The sequence below is a fragment of the Microplitis mediator genome, chromosome 5 (assembly GCF_029852145.1).
Source record: "Microplitis mediator isolate UGA2020A chromosome 5, iyMicMedi2.1, whole genome shotgun sequence".
NCBI classification, from domain to species: domain Eukaryota; kingdom Metazoa; phylum Arthropoda; class Insecta; order Hymenoptera; family Braconidae; genus Microplitis; species Microplitis mediator.
In genome coordinates this window covers 4,767,729-4,788,794 of record NC_079973.1, presented here as the reverse complement: position 1 = coordinate 4,788,794, position 21,066 = coordinate 4,767,729, and the positions used below count along the sequence as shown (strand labels likewise).

Below are 21,066 nucleotides of genomic sequence, written 5' to 3'. Positions count from 1 at the left end.
ATAAGACCTTTTTTGTAGACAATTTTATTCCATACTAATTACTTCTGATGAAGTTTTTCAAAATTCCGCATTGTTTTATAGTTATTTACATTTTAATGTCAAGCTCATGAAATCGATCAGAACACTTTTTTTTAAGAGCTTGACATTAAAAAGAAAATAATTATATTTACGGATGAATGTATGAATAATATGTAATGCATGTGTGACAAATTAGAGTGTAGAAAGATAAATGAACTTTTTTTTGTACCCCTGAATGTGGAATATTCAAAGGAAAAAAAAAAATTCACCAGTGACCGAGAGAAAACGCGTAACTCTCGCCTCCGTTGTAAGACGGTGACGAGTAGGACGACGCCCAATCCAGGAAAACGACAACTATAAAACCGATTTCTAATTCATCATACTGCAGTAAGACTGAATCTAAGTCTGTAAGCGTGTCTGTGTATATTAGTTTGGTTTAGTTTTATTTGCCGATGAGGGAACGCGACCGTAATCGTGCAAACAGCCGGAACCAGGTTCTATTGTGTTCCTACTTCTAGACAAAAAAAAATTCCCAGTTAAAAAAATAAAAGTAAAAAATTAACTCGATTGTTTGAAGTTTTTTCTAAGCAAAAAACAAACGCATAAAGGAGCGAGGATGTTTTTTTTTTTTCAGAGATTTAAAAATAAATTTGCAGATGTGAGGAGCGAAGGTAACTTTCGGAAGATGATTTAAATTAAAAATATGTTATTGTTATATTATATATCAAGGATGAAAACAATAATAAAAATAATAGTAAGGGAATGAGAGGTGGAACGAGTAGAGTATTAACCAGCGATTCAGGCCGAGACTAACGTGCACTTTTCCTCGGCACGTTTCTCTTCGCATCTTTGCGGAAAAAAAATATATAGAGACACTTGTCAATTAACTTTAACGAGGGAATCAATGTGTAATGATCGATGTACGATCTCTTTTATTGCTAGTTAGACGACTTGGTGTTTACACAAATATTTATATATTTATATTCATACATATATTGATATTAATATGTATGACATGAAAAATAAAATAATAAAATGAGAGTAAATGAATTTCCGCACGCGTAACAATTGTCGGCAGACGAAAATAATTATAATTATAATCGCATGTATATTTATGCTTATGTTTATTTTATTAATATTATAAGCTCTGGTTATTTTTGATACAGTTTCTCATGATGTGAGAAAAATAATTTACTTTCCTGTCAGTGAAATTCTCGTGCTTCCGGTGCGGCATAAATAAATCCGCGAGAACCCATCGGCAATTATTTTTCACTTTGCACACAGACACTGGTCTCTCAAATAAAAGTGTTTCTATTCCATTCCGTAGCATACCAGCAACTACACGCATATATATTTACATATATGTACATACATGTCATATGTATACATATTGGAGTAAAGAGAAGTAAATGTCTAGAAAGAGTTACAACAAGGAGCGAGAAAATTAGAGACAGATAAAAGTCTTGATAAAATAAAATATATAAACATCAGCAACAGGAATAATAATAGAAATAGAAACAGCAAGAGCGGATGACGCCTCGTTGGATATTCCTTTTCCCAGCTAGTCGTGCTTGCATATAACCAAGTAAGCAAGGTGTCGGAAACCGTGAAGAAGTCGAGAGTTAGTTGGCTCGCACGACTTTTCAAGGGCACGAAGAAGAAACCCCTTTTAGTTTGTTGTACTATACGCAAGTCCGCGAGAACCGGAAAGATTCCCCCGATCCGCTACTTCCAAGGTCCCGGCATCCCAACTCCACCTCTCTATCGCCTCTATACCATCTTATGGAGTTTATTTTACACACATGCATCATCAGCAACAACAACAACAACAACAACACCATTTTATATTTATCCCTCCTCTTAGCGCCTAAGCCATAAATATTTTTATCGCTGAAAAAATCATACCCGGAGCATTTAATATCGCTAACAAGAGAGCAATTGCCTCGTATAATATATACATATATATACGCATTTTAATTCATGTACTCTCTTTACTTTATGCTCTGTCTTTGTCAGTCTTACTGTACAAATTACTAGGCTTCTTGGGCGCGAGTGCACCACTGGGCCAGTGTGACTCGTCACACCGCGAGTCGCACGATCATCCAGAGTATGCTACAGTACACATATGTGCTGGCATTTCTTGGACGTATATATATGTATGTATGTATGTGTATATATATGATATTGTATGATGTGGCTTGTATTGATATGAGTATAATATGTACACATATATGTGTGGTTGCGAACGTTGCGGACACGGTTGCATGTGCAGCCTGGAACGCGAAGTTTAAAAAGGGGAAGTCGGAGTCAGCGGCAAAAAGGCGAGGACGCCAGGCGGCTGAGGAGAGAGGGCGACGAAGACGACGCATCGATGGACGGGAGGTGCAGCGAACTCTTCCAAGGCCTAATCCCCACTTCATTGCAACTGACGCTGTTGCTGCTGCTGCTGCTTTTGCTGTAGCTAAAGCTGCTGTTCTTTGCTCTACGCGTCTCCCTGCTACGTATTTTTGACCCCTCTGCTGATCGCCAAGCGGACGCCTCTTACACGATATATATTTACTACACAACTAAATTGTAATTCTCACAAAAATAACATTTCATTTTTCAAATTTCAAACTTTTTCTACCCAACTAATAATTTCATATATATATATATATATATATATATATATATATATATATATATATATATATATGACTATTTATAATTCTGAAGTTAGCAGACAATTAAAAATTTTCGGATTTTTTTTTCAACAAATCAGTTACAAAAAAATAAAAACTAAAAATATGCACATGTAGAAAATTTGAAAAACTACAGGTGCAATTTTTTCAAATTTATTTTTTTTAACAATTTATTGTCTAAAAAAAAATCCAAAAATTATTAGACGCCGGCTAACTTCAGTATCATTTATTTTTGTATTTCCTCTAAACGATAATTAAAAAAAAATAAAATTTATTTTTCGATATTTGTTATCATCAAAAAAAAAAAAAAAGTTTATTTCTATGCGGCAATTAAAGTTTGAAGATAAATTCTATCTTTGGCCAAGAATACCTAAGTCATTATTATTATTATTAATTTTGTTTTCATTAACAAATTATATATTTATATATAAATTTGATAAATCAAAATATTTATTTATATTAGTTTTAATTTATTTTTCACGTCTGTTAGCATTTCCGCCGGAGTGTGCAGTCGTTTCGTGGAAACTCGCGGAAGGCCATCGGCTCGTCGACTTGGCATATCCCTTTCTCATCCTTGAAGAATACCTCTCCTATACTTCTCGTCATGCACAGTATAAGAAGAGCGAAGTGAAGAAGACAATAAATATAAATAAAATTTTAAAAAAATAATAATTTATCAATTTACTTGAGATTTTTAAAATAATTCGTACTACTGTTGATTGAAATCTTTGTCAAGTGGAGCATATCTGTCCGTATTATTGAATAAGAGACATAATATCCGACAGATTAAGATATATTATAATAATACTATTAACTATTACTATTACTGTTATCATGTGTAAGAAAACATTGAAAGTAGAAAGTTATTTATCGTACTGAGTTTTAGTATCAAACATATAAGGAGTAATGACACGCGTGACTTGGATTTTACTTTTTCACTTGATGCATTTTTTTATTTTTTTTTATTTTATTACAATCCTAGTTACTGTGCGATCATGATAGACATATTTATACAAAGAAGATCATCAATGTGTGGTCCGATAGGTTGCATTTACCAGTGGGTACGTAACGCGGCCGCACAAACGCATGCTAGCCATGGCCTAGATAAACCGCCACTACTACTTACGACCGCGTAGCGATGCCTCTACTACTTTCCGTTGCACTCTATCGCGTGTCTAGCAAATTGCTTGAATCCTTAAATCTTATTTATTATATTTTTTCTTATGCTCATACTCGTACTCATACTCATACACATACTTATTATTACTCATACGCAAATCAATATTAATTATTAGACAGAATTTATTGAATTTGAAATATTATAAGCCGTAATCTGACATGATATATTGATTTTTCTTTCTGGATATTGAAGATATTAATTAAGGTTTTTAATTAATAAATTAGAGGGTTCAAAAATATTTTAAAAGTTCGAAATTAAATGACCCGTGAGATTTAACGTCGACAATAGTCCGCCGAAAATGGAATTTTAAATAAACCGCGGGAAAAAAAAATATTTTGAATAAACCGCGGGAAAAATTATTTGAAAATTTTTTTTTCTGGGTGAATTTTTTGAAATTTTTATTGAAGGTCAATTTCCGGTGAAATTGAGTGACATTTTTAAGACTGAATTTTTGAATAATTTTAATTAATTAAATTTTTGAATACAAACTGTAAAAAAAATAGGGAGGCGTTAGACTTTAAGACTTCGAGTATAAAAATTTTATTTATAAAAATTCTTGTGACTTTTTTTAAAAAATAATTGGTAAACATGAAATCATAGCTCCTTCTATTTTTGGCCATAAACAGTGACATAAAAAAAGTGTTTTTTATTTCAACTGTTCTTTCTTTCAAGTTTATGAAAAAAAAACTTAATATCGTTGTTATTATAAAAAATAATAAAAAAAGTAATTCTATAGATTTATATTTATATTTATCAAATGATCATACTTGAGATATTTATCATAAGTAAAATTAATTAAAAAATTTTGTATTGGAATTCAAAAAAAGGATTAAAACTACAAAAAAAAATTTTTCTTGATGCAATAAATTTTGCACAATGGATTGAAAATTTTTTTGGGGCCAAAACTTTTTTTGAGCCAAGAATTTTTTTCTAATCCTGAAAATTTTATTTTTAATTTAAAATGAAAAATTTTTCTTGCGCAAAGAAATTATTTTATTTCTGTATTAAGTAAAAAAAAATAGCTAATAGTTTAATAAAAACGTATGTAGGTAGTCTTGCGGTAATTGATAGAATTGTATGTGTACTCGACTTAAATGTACACGTTTCAACAGAGATTTTCTCGAGATAAAGAGAGAATAGGAAATGGTATTGACGGTGGATTGCATGAGTTTAAGTTGCAGCTATATCACGCGAGTAAGTCTCAGTCTCGTGAATTATATATATATAAATATATAAGTAAATAAGTAAGAGCGTAGTGAAAATATACGGGATTTAATTTTCTTCATTACTTGATACACAATTTATAAAATTCATTTTCATTTGCTCTATAAATTAAACATCTTAATAATCACTTATATATTTTATTATACTGTATTGTACTTAAAAATAAGTAATACAGATAAATATAGTACGATAACTGAAGACGTGTAACCAAACAGTCATCGACAAATATTTGATAATCGTATGTGTACACATTAACATGTGTGGAATAATTAATTATCGATGATTAATGATATATTTAATTTATTGACTCGAATTGTTAAATTAAAATGACAATAAATAGTATTTGATTTAAAATCGTAAAGTTGATAGCGATTAGATATGCAGTGAATCGCGAAAAAAAATGAAAAAATAAAAAAAGCGAGATCGACGCATGCGCCTCGGTAACAACGCACGTGGTAAGTGCAAGTGTGTCAAGGCGCGACCTGAATTTTCCTACTACTCTCAGTACTCTAGTGCACAAACTCTCGGTCCCCTCTTTCCCCTTTATTTGCTTCTCTATACATATCAAGCTAAACTGATCGCTCACTTCTCTCCTCACTGACGTTTCTCTACCTGTTACATCTACCTGCTATCATTTATATGGCTAGATTACCCACATATACTAAATTTATATACATATTCACTTACTACACATATATATATATACATACAACACAAATAGACAAATAGACGGTGTTCCACTGATATACCTATTTATGATGATTGTATACCGCGTTTAATTTTTTTTATTCTGCAATTGCTTACCTCTGCTGTACTCCATACTACAGAGTAATGCAAGTATACAACAGCTGAAAGTACCTCACTCTCACGTAAAAATAGCGAGAGTCGTCACCGCACGGTACCGTGCGTCGAAAGCGATTCCTACTTACAACCCCCTTCCGTAAATTATTTACCCGATTTAATTATTTCGTTTTTTTCATGCCCTATTTTTTTTTCATTTCGTATTTTCATTAGATACCAGATATTTACATTGTATATTTACACTGTACATTGTTTATTGTACGGAAATATTTAACGCAATACTGCAATTTCGCGCGTTATTTTTGTTTGTTTAAAGTAAATGTTTGATTTGAATTTTATTATCTCGAAAGCGAATGTATCGGAAATAAGATATGGCGGCGATAAAATGGATTGTGGAATTGAGACTAATATATAAGGGAATAAAAGTATTATTTAATGGAGGGCGTATATTGATTAAGTGGATGTTGCTGACCTACGCTTATTACCCTTGACGAAATTCACGTCCTAAGGATAACCTTATATATATTTTTTCGGCGACGTCCTATCCCAACTGCTATATTAGACGAAGCTATTTTTCGTTTACGATACGATAATACTGCGCCCTTGTCTGTTCACGCAATAACTTTTTTTTTGTCGCTGCCTTTTTATACGATCCCTTATTTTTATCGCGACCGGAGGTAAAGTTGTTTTTGTTAAAAAAATTATAAGTCTTTTATTATTTAAATAAAAATAAAAATAATAATAACTTTTTATTGCCGTACTTATCTCTTATCTTTGGTTTTTAACTTAAATTGGTTTGATACAAAAAAAAAAAAATGATTGCAATAATTAAAAATTGTTAAGTAAATTTATTGATATAAATTTTTTGTCGGATAAAAAAATTTGAAACATGAAATAATAAAAAATATTTGTTCTATTCTAATAATTCCAAACTCTCACTGTATTATTTAAACGCTTTCGTTAACTCTCGCACGCGAAAAAAGCGTTACTCTGATCGGTTAGACCTCATTTTAAAAGAACGACTTTTTTAAATAATACATTTATGTTGAATTGATTCTGCAGAAACTTGACATCAAACGATAAGGTATGACCTTTTGCAATTTGTTATCGGGTTAATAAAATACGGTTGCGCTTAACAAGAGAACTGAGGACAGAGGACACTCTGTACACTACAAATCTACTGGTAATTTTTTTTCTTATCATCGCGAGCAAGAAGTGCATCTCTCCCGAGACCTATGACATGGCTTCGATTGACCCGCGGTATTTATTAATTTAAAATCTCAGAGGAAGTGACAAAGAAAATTTATTTTTTCATTTAAATCTTATATATATTTTATATATGGATTTATTTATTTTTTTTTACTGCCTTAAATAATTCTACTGTTGCGGCAAAGACTTGGGGTAACTTGATCCATACCCACGGGGATGATTGAAGGTGTCAGACAGGGCGTGGTCGTCCTTGAACTTGGTTTTATTCACCAGAAGGTGGGAAGAGACGTAAAAATCTCAATTTATATTTTTTCTCTTTCCTGTCTAGCTTTTCGCTTGTTCCAGTTACGCGCAATTTTCTTTTCTGCCGTATATATTTTTATTTATATCAATCAAATTATCTTTTGCCGCATGAAAAAATTTGACTTTTCTAATTCCATTAGAAAAAAAAAAAAAAAAATTATTGATAAATTTCAAATGAACGATAAAAAAAATTCGGTGCCATCTTAAATTAGAAATTTTATTTTCAAGTAAATAAAAGTATTATTTTATGATATTTTTTTTTGTTTAAAGCTGGTTTAATATTCGTTCGTTGACACTAACTCATCAAGGTCACCTTATATATATTTTTCTTATTTAATTAAAAACAATTTACCGTCCATCAACTTCAGTAAATTTTATCTCTAATTTAACGATCAATTTTTAGTACGATCAATTTCTTTTCTATATTATTTTCCAAAATTTAACAATCGTTTTCATCCCGGTTACGTCACTCACATTTGACAGCCGATAGTTTAAATGCCCATTTGACATGCAGTAAACTTAAAGCTTTTGAATTTCCTAAATAAAAATAAAACCGTGAAACGTTATCGCGTATTAAAAAAAGTTAAGGAGAGTCTAAAAAAAAAGTGTCAAGAAATTTGACATTGAGACTTTGTTATTTTTACGTCGCACGTAAGAGGCTGAGGTGAGGATGCGTGAGGAAAAGACTGTCTTCCTCCACTCGGTAGTCATGGTGACTGCCGGGTAACTCGTTGTGGTCGATCGATCTACCGGGGTCAAGGTTGTTCCCAAATATTTAAATCTCAATTAAAGTCCGCGGTTTACCAGCTCCCTAAACAGTGAGCCCGCAACAATAACTCCGGAGTCTTATCTATCACTGGAAATCTTTTATCATCCATTAATAAATCAGCTATTCAGACTAACAATTAGTCATTATTTTAGTTAATCTACTGAAGGCTAAAAAATTTAATTAGGGCGGAGGGAGGTACTTAAGGAAATACTTTCGAGGACTCAAGTACGCAAAATCTTTTTTTTTTATATTCCAAGTAGAAAAAATTTTCAGTTGGCGTCAAAAAAAAAAATTTTATTTCTGTGGGCAAAATGGGTACCCACTAAAAGTAAAAAAAAAAATTCCTGCATTTCTTAATTACATTTATAAAATTTTGGGGGTACTCCGTTTTGTCCCCCGTTTTCCCCGTCCCCTAAATACAAGTTTTATTTCAGTTTTTATCAATTATTTGAGTTAAAAAAGGAGATATCAGTAAATAAGTTAATTTACCGAGGGTTGTTTTATTGAAAGGCCAGAATTTAAAAGTCGCAATCACGAAGGAGAGCTACGTCATAAGTGGTTTTCCCACAAAAAATTAAACGGACAAAATATATATATACCATGAGTGTAACTAAGGGGTCAAAGTATAAGTCGTTGAAGCAGCCAGTCAGCTATCCAGCCAGCCAACGACCGTGACCTTGGTAGTGTGCGGGTTATCGAGCGCCAGGATTGCCAGCAGGAGGACTTTCACTGTTTCTCGAGCCTACTATTCCACCCACTTACCAGCCGCCGGAACTTTCGCTGTTGTCGCGCGCATACCTCCCTCTACTCTCACTCCTCTCGTCCTCAAAGATCCCTATTATACATATACACATGCATACACATACATATATACATACTACTATATACTTAGCTCCTATTCACTGGCACACCAAAGTTGAAACGCAGATCCTTTATACTCGAGTTTACTTCTTCGCCAGTCTGACCCCTCATCATGAGTCTAGACTTGAGACATAATGTCTCTCCCTCTACGCCCTGCAGAAAATGACAAAACTCGACAACTTTTAAACCTAAAATTATTTCACCCTCATGCGTCACTGACTATTATTATTATTTTACCTCACTCGGGTAATTTTTTATTTTATTATTCATAGATTTTGTCCCATGGATAATTGGCGAACAGACATCAAGAGTAAGAGTTAATTTAATTTAAGCTTCATTTAAAAAAAAGCCCGCGAATTTATATTTCAAATAACCGACAAGTTTGAAAAAACAAAAGGACTTTGTTCTACGTCAGTTATTTTTAAAATCCTCAGTATGTACTTTGATCCTTTTTACAAGGGTCTGATTTTTCTAGTTAATTTGCTAACTAGACTGACTTTCATTCAAAGTTAATGCCGGTTTTTAAATGTTACAACCCATACTCTACAAAAGGATTTAAAAAAATGAATAACGCGGCCATGTGCGCAAAAGAAAATTTAAATAAAATATAACATGATTACAAGGTAGATAAATTTTTCCTGACGTGTATTGACGCACGTCTGCGTTTCCTATAATCGAGGGTATGAAAACTACTGCGTGGTTTCTGGCGGTGGTTAGAGGGTTAGTCGCGTAAAAAGTAAGGGAAAGGACTCCCGGGGGTAAATCGATAAAATCGCCCCAGACGACCTTGGAAAGAGCAACACACCCTCCAGTCGCCCGGCTCACAACCTCCAAAATGTCCGGACGTCTCGACGCCTAGTTTCTATTCAACCCAACCTTATTTTTCTCACCGCCAAACTTCGTGTACTCATACATACATTTACACTTTTTCACACATATACATAAATATCTTTAAGCTCAAACGGTTTCCTTCATGTCCTACCTCACGCCCTCAGCATTTGTCATACGTCTAAATAAATAAACTGAGTAATAAAAATAATAAGTAACAAAAAATCGATGCAAACTTTTTTGCTTACTCCGTTATTATTTTCCACCGCTTTTTCTTACATTATTATAACTTTTTTTATGGTTTTATTGTACCTTTTATTCTTTGTACGAAGCCGGACGATAATATAATTTAGCAAGTTTTTCACGATGAAAATTACATGAAGCGCGTGTATATATTATGAGTTTGTTGCCAACGACAGACGACAAAAGACAGCTAATATGAGGATATGGTAAACTAATATACATACATATGTATGTATGCATGCATACATGATAATAGTATGTGAAGAATGAACGCGGACAAGTAATAAAGAGAAAGAATGTGAACGGTAGTTGTATAGCCGGTAGCTATAAGGGACAAGAAGGGACGAGGATGGTCTTGTGTTCTAAAGGAAATTAGCATGTCTGAGTGAGCTTCGATCAGTACCGCAACCAGGAGCTCACACAAACATGCATAAAAATAATCCATGTATTGAGTCTTAATTGTACAGACCACTGAGGCTAAACCACCCAATGTGTCCGTGTTAATGGACAAAAAAATATATGTTACTTTACGTCAGATTAATTTTTCTAAAGCTTACGTGTGTATAAAAAGTTTTATTAGTTTAAAATAAAAAAAATATTCAAATAAAGGAGATAAAAAAATTATTAAATGAAAATAAAAAATGTCACTAAGGTAAAAAATAAAATGTAATTTGTTTAATCACGTTTGTCCGGTGCGGTGGGCTGTATATATCATGTAATCCAAGTAAAGATTGTGGAGATATATAATACATATGTATATATATTTATAATGTGTATTTAAAACCCTGGAAATTCTCAGACGTGCGTGTATATCAGCAGTCACCGAGGAATTACCGATAAATCGTGATAAATAGATTTAACTTTTTGTTATCGCATGCAATTATTACTGTACGCTGGTATGTGTCAAGGCCCTCGCGCCAGTCTATGCTCTATGCTAATAGATTCATTGCAAATATATATATATATATATTTATAACGCAATATATGATGTATGTAATTTATTGCAATATCACTTGTAAGGAAGTTTTTAAGAAATTGTTTATTAATTAATTGATTACGATTTTTATTTTGACTCTATTGATAATGATTACGAGTTATTGATGTTATTGAATAACACATGTATATATAGATATATATATATGTAAAGCAAAGTGTTAAATTATTATGATAAGGAATATTATTGATTAACCGTTTATTCCATTGATAGAAATCGTGACCCAGACGAAATCTATTTTAAAGATACAATAATTCAAGACGAGACTTATTAATTAAGTAGTTTTATTAAACAAATGGATCCGAGAAATTTGAAATGAGGCCACGAGTCGACATAATGATTTTTAAATTAAATTTTAACTGACAAAAATATTACATGGTTTAATTTTATTAAAATATAAATGCTCTGGATGGGATTTTTAAATGCATATGCTGTCAGGTAAATGTGTATATATATATATGTATATATGTAGATATATAAATTTGAAATGTGTGTAGATTTGTGTAATATGCATGCAGATCGATTGTCGCCGACACATTAAGTCAGCGACGTTGTTACATTAATTATTTATTTCCTTCGTTCTACGAAAATAACTAAGCTATCTACATAAACTTTTTTAACCGATATCCTTTCTATGCCAACCTCAAACTTATTCCTCAAGGTATTTTTCAATTCTATTTTATATAAACATTACAGATATTCAAATTGTCGTGAGTGGGAATATAGCAGACATCAGACAAATTTAAAACTATAAATAAATAAAGTAAATAATTTAAAAAATCATTTTTAGAAAAAATGCACTTATTAATTTTTTAATTTTTTGAATGCGCATTTTTTAAAAATTTTATTTTATTAATTATTAATTGCTAATTTTGAATTTGTCTGATGTCTGCTGCATTGACACTCATAAGTTGTCGAGGGTTTGATCATTATTTTTTTTTTGGATGTAAATCGCGTGACTAATTCCAAAAGGGCTTTAATTTTTATACGCCTTTTCGACTTTTGTCTACTGAGGGAACAATTTATTTGAGCCAAATGAATAGATTTATTTGACTGAACAAAATCATTTAATTCATTCAAATATATATTTGTTTATAGTTAGCAAATCTTGGTTGGAAAAAAATTCCAAATGAAGATTTGTTAACTATAAACAAATCATTATTTCATTCAAATTAACCATATCTTTGTCTCAAATTGGGTCTATTTAAATATGGGATTTACTTGCCTGAAACAAATCTTATTTGGCTCAAATAAATTGTGCTCTCAGTCTCTGAATTTAAATGATTCTGAAGCTGGCAGACAATTACGAATTTTTGAATTTTTTCAACAAATCAATTACAAAAAAAATAAAAAAATAAAAATATGCACATGTAGGAAATTTTAAAAACTACAGGTGCAATTTTCTGATAATAATTTTTTTTTGGAAATTTGTCGTTTTTAAGAAAATCAAAAAACTTTTCGATGTCGGGTAATTTCAGTATCATAAATTTTAAACCAAAAGAGCGTATAATTTTTTTTTGAATTGCTAATCATATTGTAGACTTATTCTAAAACTGAAAATTTTAAAGAAAATGTTTAGCTATAAAATAAGTCTACAAAACGATTGGCAATGGAAGAAAAAAATTCTACGCCCTTTTGGCTTTGGAGTTTTCCAAATGATCATAAAGTTAACGAACAGTAAACAATTTTCGGAGGTTTTTTTCAACAAATCAATAACAAAAAAAAAATCGAAAAATATGCACGTGTAGAAAATTAAAAAAACTATAGGTGCAATTTTTTCAAATATTATTTTTTTTATAATTTATCGTTTAAAAAAAAACCAAAAATTATTAGACGTCAGCTAACTTCAGTATCATGTTTTCTAAAGCCAAAAGGGCGTTTAAAAATATGACCTTTTAGAAATAGTAACGCGACATCTTTTCCTTTTACTTCTTCCGTTAAACATCACCGACTTTTCTTATCACTTTCAAAAACTTTTCACGGTAAATAAGATTCGAAATGTTTTCTTGGATAAACAAACATTCCAATATTTTATCGATAACTCCGGTCTTTGGTCTCATCTCCTGTCTCTATTGTATATATTTGTGTACCAGAGTATGATAAAAAAATTGTTTATGCCATTTCTCAGAAAATAATTTTTTTTAAATTTGAAAAAAAAAACGCGGGAATATTGAGAATGGAAAAGTTTAAATTTAATAATAGAAAGGGACGAATATATTTGATTATACTTTATTGTAAACGTAAAGTTGACTCTCGGCATCAAAAAGAGATGCGTCATAATCACATATATTAATATATACATATATATAAGTAAGTCCGTATACGCGTGTATCATAAGCGAGTATGGAGACAGGGCTTACAGGTTAGCCTCGGCCCACATTGGCATAACACTTTCACTGACGTAACGTACTTGGTTGTAAACTGTTGCGTTGCCATTCCCCCCTTTTTTTATATTTTTTTAAATGTGCCCGGTAAATACACCGAGAGAAAGAGAGAGAGAAAGAGAGGGAGAGACGTCGCTCTCTGTATGTTACACCGCGTAAAGCGCTCACATGAATTCGCCATTCGAGTACACGTGTGTCATGACAATCTTGTTAAATTATTTCCGTACATATACCACACATCCATATATGTATGTAGTATAAATATATACATATATATATATATATATTCAATGAATAACATAAAACATTAAAGATGTTTTTTGCTTAAGCGAAATTACGAATCCCCGTCTGCAAGATTCGACAAAAAAAAGTTTATTTTATTTTTAATTGTTTTCATAATCGTAATAATAATATTATTATTATTTATTATTTATTATTAATGTAATTACGTTAAGTTAATTAAAATTTTTTATCGACATTAATTATCGGGCTTTAATAAAAATAAAATAATGTAAATACAAACATAAACATAAACATAAATTTAAATCTGAGGCAACGAGGAAAAAAAAATGTATAAATAATAAAAGAAACAGATAAAGATTGCGATCGCACTCGATGAGTGAGTAGCAACGCGTGTATAAGGAAATTCTCGATACGTGTGATGGCAAAGCGCGATTCTCTTGCGAAATTGTTTACCTCCCGGCACATAGGATAGGGTCCAAGGATAAAGGATTACATGGTTAACGATAGAACGAGTATCTTTATACATGTACGCGTACTTTTATTATATAGTATACTATATAAATATATATGTATGTATATATCCAACCGCTGGTTTCAATGTTTTTTATTTTACGAAATTAAATTTGTCATCAGTCAGGAGACATCCATAATCTGACTCAATTAATAAAATAAAAGTAAAAATATAAAAAATGAAACCTTTAAAATGAACCTGTTTAGATTTAGCATAAGACTTTAAATAAAAAACGAGGAATCTGACAAATGAAATATTGATTGAAGATAATTAATAAATAAAAACGAGAAGACGGTAATAGACTAAAATGATTGTAAGCCCTGACCCCGATTACACAAAATGTCAACACTCCTGGTAATGTACAATACTAGTAGTGATGTGTGTTGATTCCTTGTGTGGTATAGTGCGAATATATGTACATATGAATAGTGTATATGCCCAAGTAGCCATCAGCTATCATGTAGCCATCATGCCACTAACTTTCAACGATCTTTTACTCAGTGTAATGTCTACTTATGTATGTAGATTGTAGATGTAGTATCAAGTATTGTAGTGTCAAGCTTCAGAGCTGAACTAAGTGAATACATTGTTGGATCCATTGTACGTGTTATCAGGCGTGAGGCAATACGAGGAAGCCGGTTGCTCAATCCCCGGAGTAGCTCTTGCTCGTTTGATACCAGACATAAACAATCTGTCTTATTATCTATTATTTTTCTTATGTATTAATTACGAAAATACTTAACTATTTCACTGTAAAAAAATGCGGAGCAGATGACTGTTTATTTATTTGATCCTCTCAGTAAAATTTACTCCGAAAAGAAGTTTTTGATATTCGAATTCCGAATTAAAGTTAATGGGAATTTAAATAAAATCCAGATCGATAAAAAAAACTGAGTAAAAAAAATTTCAAAAAAGTTCGACATGTGGATCTTCGAAACTTGAGACAGATTAGAACTTCGTGTGGAATTTTTGTAATTTTAATTGTACTAATAAAAGTTTGTATAAGCGAATTTTGAGTAAAAAAATAACGTATTTTTACTACATTTTACCCTCGTTCCGAAAAAGTTCCCAGTAGAAACCAATAGCCCATACACTGTAAAAAATTCCCAACAAATTTTACTACGGGTGCATAGTAACACCGGACTATAAGAAAACTGGTACAAAATTTACAAGTGTCCCATAGTAAACGTATTCGCATAGGCCACAATCGTGTAGTCTGCGCATACGTTTACTGTGGGACACTTATAAATTTTGAATCGGTTTTCTTATAAACCGGTGTTACTATGCACCCATAGTAAAATTTATTAGGAATTTTTCGCAGTGTAAGAATGAAAAAACGTTCATAAAAAGTTCAAAATTTGAGGTTTTTTATTTTTTTCGGAACCAGAGTAAAATGTAGTAAAATTACGTTTCAAAAACGTTCTTTTTTTATTCAAATTTCGCTCTTATAAGATCCTAGATAAACTTTTTTTTTTTACAATCAAAATTACGAGTTCAAAAAAAGTTCCACTGAAGTTCTAATCTGTCTCAAATTTAGAAGTTCCACATCTTGAACTTTTTTGTAATTTTTTTTTTACACAAGCTATTTACTCCGTATGCGGAGTGACTTTTATTAAACTCCGGAATTCCAAATCGGAGTGAATTTAAATTTAAATAAAATCCGTAATCACTTTGAATTCGCTCCCGATTTTTTTTATAGTTCATTTAAGTGATTATATTTAAATATTATTATTTTTTTTTTTTCATATTTTATAGTCCATAAAAATAGACATATGTCAGATGAATTTTAATAATAAAAGACTTAGATTTCATGGCAATATTTAAGTGACAAATACCCGAGTCCCGCGTCCAATGACAGAGGGGTAAAAATCGGGAAGTAGAATTTTGTTTTCGGGGTCTGACATGGGGTCTCGGGGCCATGACTTTAAGATTTATAGCAGCAGAAAGGGTCAAGGGAGCACAGTAACAAGTAACAAGTGTAAGAGACAGCCGGATCAGCAAGTAGGGAAGGGTCAAAATAGTTTTTATGCCGGCTGCGTACTCCATTAAATTTAAAAGAAAAAAAAAAGCCTACATACAATTTGTTCCGTTACTATTCGATGCAGCATTTAAATCTTTTACTTTCTTCATAACTTAAATATGAAATTAAATATAAATTATTGTACTTAAGAGAATAAAAAAGTATATGATGAAAAATAAATGGCAATTATTAGAGTGTTAAGAAGGAAAAATAAAAAATTAGTTATTATCCTAATCAATACAGTGAAAATAAGTATTATATCTCGGGTATGGATGTATGAAAATATATATTAATGATTGATGCGAGGATCCGGTGAGATTTGTCACGCGTTGTTAACACAGCGAAAGTGATACACGCCCCGAAAACGAACACTCTAGATGTTTATAGCAAAGATTGCGTGTATTAGATGCTTTATGTCTTGTATATAAAAAAATTCATTTTATTTTATTTTTTTTCCTTTTATACCAAAGGTATTTATATATATCTATATATTATTAGTACTCAACGTCTGTATCTATATAAATCTAGAAAAAGAATTTCAATGTGAAATTAACTTGACTATTAGACGGCTAAAAAAGGAGTATAATCGTTGAATCAGAATTTTTATTTCCACAACGTTCCTTTTTTTATTCACCGCCTTTAAATACTCTATACCCATTTGGCTTAATGGATATATAATATATATTTATGTATCAAGAGCGAGACTAATGCATACACAGAAATGAAGGATTTCTTGGCGTTAAACATTTTTACTCCCCCTGAGAAATTATGATTCTGAAATTAAAATGATACTGAAGTTAGTCATGATACTGAAGTTAGCTGACGTCTAATAATTTTTGGATTTTTTTTTTAAACAATAAATTATAAAAAAAAAAATATTTGAAAAAATTGCACCTATAGTTTTTTAAATTTTTTACATGTGCGTATTTTTAATTTTTTTTTTTTTGTGATTGATTTGTTAAAAAAAAAAATCCGAATATTTTTAATATTTAGAATCAAAAGTTAGCCATGATCCTGAAGTCAGCAGACAATCGTCAATTTTCGAATTTTGTTTTTGACCATTTAAAATAAAAAAAAAAGAAACCAAAAATATGCACATGTAGAAAATTTAATAACCTATAAGTGCAATTTTTCAAAATTTTTTATTTTTATAATTCATAGATTTTATAAAAATCCAAAAATTATTCGACGTCGGTTAACTTTAGTATCATAGTGAGCCGACGTTTAATAACTTTTGAATTTTTGTAAAAGCGATAGATTCTGTAGGAAAAAAAAAAAAAAATTGCACCTCTAGCTTCTTTAATTTTCTACATGTGCAATTTTTTAGTTTTTTTTTTTTAATCAATTCGTTGAAAAAAAACCGAAAATTGTTAATTGTCTGCTAACTGCAGGATCTTAAATTAAAAGACAAAAATTTTCATTTTGTTTTCAAAAAATTGGTAACAAAAAAAAAAAAACTAAAAAAATGCACATGTAGAAAATAAAAAAAACTATAGGTGCAATTTTTCAAATATTCGACTGATTTCAGTATCATTCGTTTTCTGTGTACGCAAAAAAAAACAATTAATTTAATGATCTGTAGGTAATTAAAAACAATGCACTGAGTGTTTTAACGTTACGTCAATAGAAATTTAGTGATAAATAATAACAAATTATATTTTTATTCAAATTACAAGTGATTCCAAAAACTTAATTTATCTTGTGCCGGTCTACAAAAGGTTGACATAATTGAGTGTAATTTGAATATATAAATATATATAAAAGAAAAGTGAGAGGACTTTAAGTCATGAATTCTCCTGATATTTCTCTAAACACGTGTTACTCGTCAATAAATATATGGATATTTGTATGATAATATATACAATTCTCTCGCAATTTAAAATTGATTTAATCGTAAGATAGGAAATAATAATATACCATATAAGATATTTGGTAGATATATAAATATATATAAAATGACATCGTACAGTATTCAATTGCGCGATCAAACGTATATACATATAAATTATTGGTAGGTATATATATACATATATATGTATTGGTATAGGCATATATATATATATATATATGTATAAATATATGAGTACGATATGTTACGAAATGATTGTAAATTGTTGAAATTGGGGCACGCATAAACATGATGCGTAGAACGCGTGCGCCGTTTACCTTTACTCAAGTAATTTTTAAGTATGAGAATGGCTACGCAATTATTGCTAACGCGGATGCCCGTTTGCAATTTGTATGGGCCTTGGCCGGTTTCCCTTTCAGTATTGCTAGTTATATACCGGTTTGTATTACTGATCTGATCACATCACACAGACACGACACACGTGTCTGCAAGTCGCTTCATATGTACATAGAGATGGTAAACGAGTTTGCAATAAACATCGCGAACATCCTCGTTCTCATATGCTAATTTAACATCTCTTTCAAATCTACTTTACCGACTGCGATTTACCGGCTTACCGCGACCGGTAACGTCACGATGACCATTACCGGGCGTAGGTACGAGTCAAAGTACCGGCGGCCGGTAGTGAAGGGAAGCAGAAATATTGTGGCGGTAAAAACGATTCCTACCTTTGCCGGCCTCGGTGATAATTTCCTCGGACTTGATTTCTGACCTTGCGGCATACGATGTAGAAGACACTGGTGATACCTGTATAGACGGAGCGGCTAATTTTTCTGAAATTCAAATTACAAAGGATACAAAATAAAGAATATCATGCTCTGTAGATGAATTGCAAACGAGAACTCACCGGCTAATAGTGGATTTGCTGCGGCAATGTTATACCTCTGCCGCCTACACGGGGTTATTGTACTGAGCGGTGTAGTTGTTGAAGTCGGTTGGCTCGCTTCCGCCAAATCGGCTTGTAATTCGCGTAAAAATGTATCCAAGGTATCAAATGGCTCCTCGCTAACACTTGATACACCTTCGCCGTCCTCTGAAGGCACACTGGATGCTGTCGGCGCACCCACGAAAGCGCTCAGTTCCATTGCTGAAAACTCAACTGACTGCGCTGCATTGTTTTCCTAAGACAAGAATTAAAAAAATAGTAAATCGAATGATATCCATGAGTTGAAAAGCAGGAAGTGATAGAATTGAGACTACTGACTTGTAAACACTGAGTTAAATCAACCATTTTGCCATCGTTGTCAGGGCACCATAGTAATTCGTCGTCTATGAAGGGCATGTTTGATGATTCCTCCTTGGGTACCAGGCTGGAGGTTAGCGAAAAAGTCTGAGATATAGGGACCGGCATCGAGACCCGTGCCGGGCGGCGGGGCCTTTTTAGCCACCCCCGCGCCTGCTAACATCCAAAACCACTAGCAAATCTCTCGCGACCGTCAGCTGGATCCCAGCTTCCCTCTGCAATTTAAAAAAAGTTTCTTAATTATTTATTTACTACTATTACGCAAACATTCATCAGCTGGATAAAAGTAAAAACATATATATATATATTAGGATGAGCCAAAAAAATCAACCTATCGAGAAAAAAATTCTCCCATTGGGCAAAATTTTCAGCTCAATTTTAAAAGGTGTCGGTAGCTATTTGAAATTTCCCATTTAAATAACATGCAAAAAAATGTTTTTTTATTAAAAACATTATAACTTTTGAACTGTGTGAGATAAAAATTCGGCTCTAGAATATTCTTGTATGGCATTAAATTTCTTTAAAAAAAGTCCTGGGAGTCGAATTTGTGAACTTGATATTTCTTATACTAACAGGCCATCAAAGTCTAGAGTAAACAGAATCATACAAATTTAAGGCTTTGATATTAAAAATATCAATACTATGAGAAAATTTGTTCTACATGTAGTGCAATGAAATCACCAACAATATCCACGTTGTAAAGAATAATAATTTGTTATCGATCACAATAAAAGAAAAGTATTTGGAAAATCCAAATAAAGGCTTAATTTTGTATGATTCTGTTTACTCTAGACTTTAACAGCCTGTTAGTATACGAAATATCAAGTTTACAAATTCGACTCCCAGGACTTTCTTTTAAGAAATTTAATGCCCTACAAGAATATTCTAGAGCCGAATTTTTATCTCACATGGTTCAAAAGTTATAATATTTTTAATCAAAAAAAACTTTTTTGCATGTTATTTAAATGGGAAATTACAAATTGCTACCGACACCTTTTAAAATTGAGCTAAAAATTTTGCCCAAGGGAAGAATTTTTTTCTCGATATAAAAGTCCTTTTTAAGATGAGACTGAAGTTAGCCGACGTCGAATAATTTTTGAATTTTTTTTTAAAACAGTAAATTATTTTTAAAAAAAATATGAAAAAATTGCACTGATAGTTTTTTTAATTTTCTACATGTGCATTTTTTTAGTTCTTGTTTTTTTGTAATTTATCTGTTGAAAAAAAAATCCGAAAATTACTAATTGTCTGTTAACTTCAGGATAATTTTTTAAGACGTAAATTCGTTGGTTTTTTGGCTCACCCTAATATATATGTACTATTAAATATGTAAGATAATTAGACAGCTGGATTTATTGTGAATAAAATTTCTCTCTTTAAATATTCGTTACACGCTCAATGCGCTATTTCATTACATGAACATCGGGTCTTAACGAAATAAAAAATGGTAAATTGTAAGCCTGCTCGGGGCTTGAATTGAAGCCATGCCAGACCCAATGGTTAATTCAAGATTGAGTGATTACACATAATAGACAACAACAACAACAACAACAACAACAGCTAAATGGCCAAGTGTAAGTGCAAGTCGAGAATAATGTGAACGTCGACATTTCCATGAAAGTGAAAACTAAATGAAAACTTTCTT

General features: G+C 31.5%; 1 protein-coding gene across 5 annotated transcripts in view; it reads right to left on the bottom strand.

The window, feature by feature from the left end:
• The window catches only part of LOC130668628 (ecdysone-induced protein 74EF), a 71,959-nt gene that overhangs the window by 25,602 nt on the left and 25,291 nt on the right, over positions 1–21,066 (bottom strand). For all 5 annotated transcript variants that reach the window (XM_057470990.1, XM_057470991.1, XM_057470994.1 and 2 more), the window contains exons 2-4: positions 19,383–19,636; positions 19,026–19,299; positions 18,847–18,951 (exon numbers count right to left, since the gene is read on the bottom strand). In XM_057470990.1, coding sequence (XP_057326973.1) covers positions 18,847–18,951; positions 19,026–19,299; positions 19,383–19,529 — 526 coding nt within the window. In that variant the 5' untranslated portion in view covers positions 19,530–19,636. The remainder of the gene's footprint in view (positions 1–18,846; positions 18,952–19,025; positions 19,300–19,382; positions 19,637–21,066) is intronic.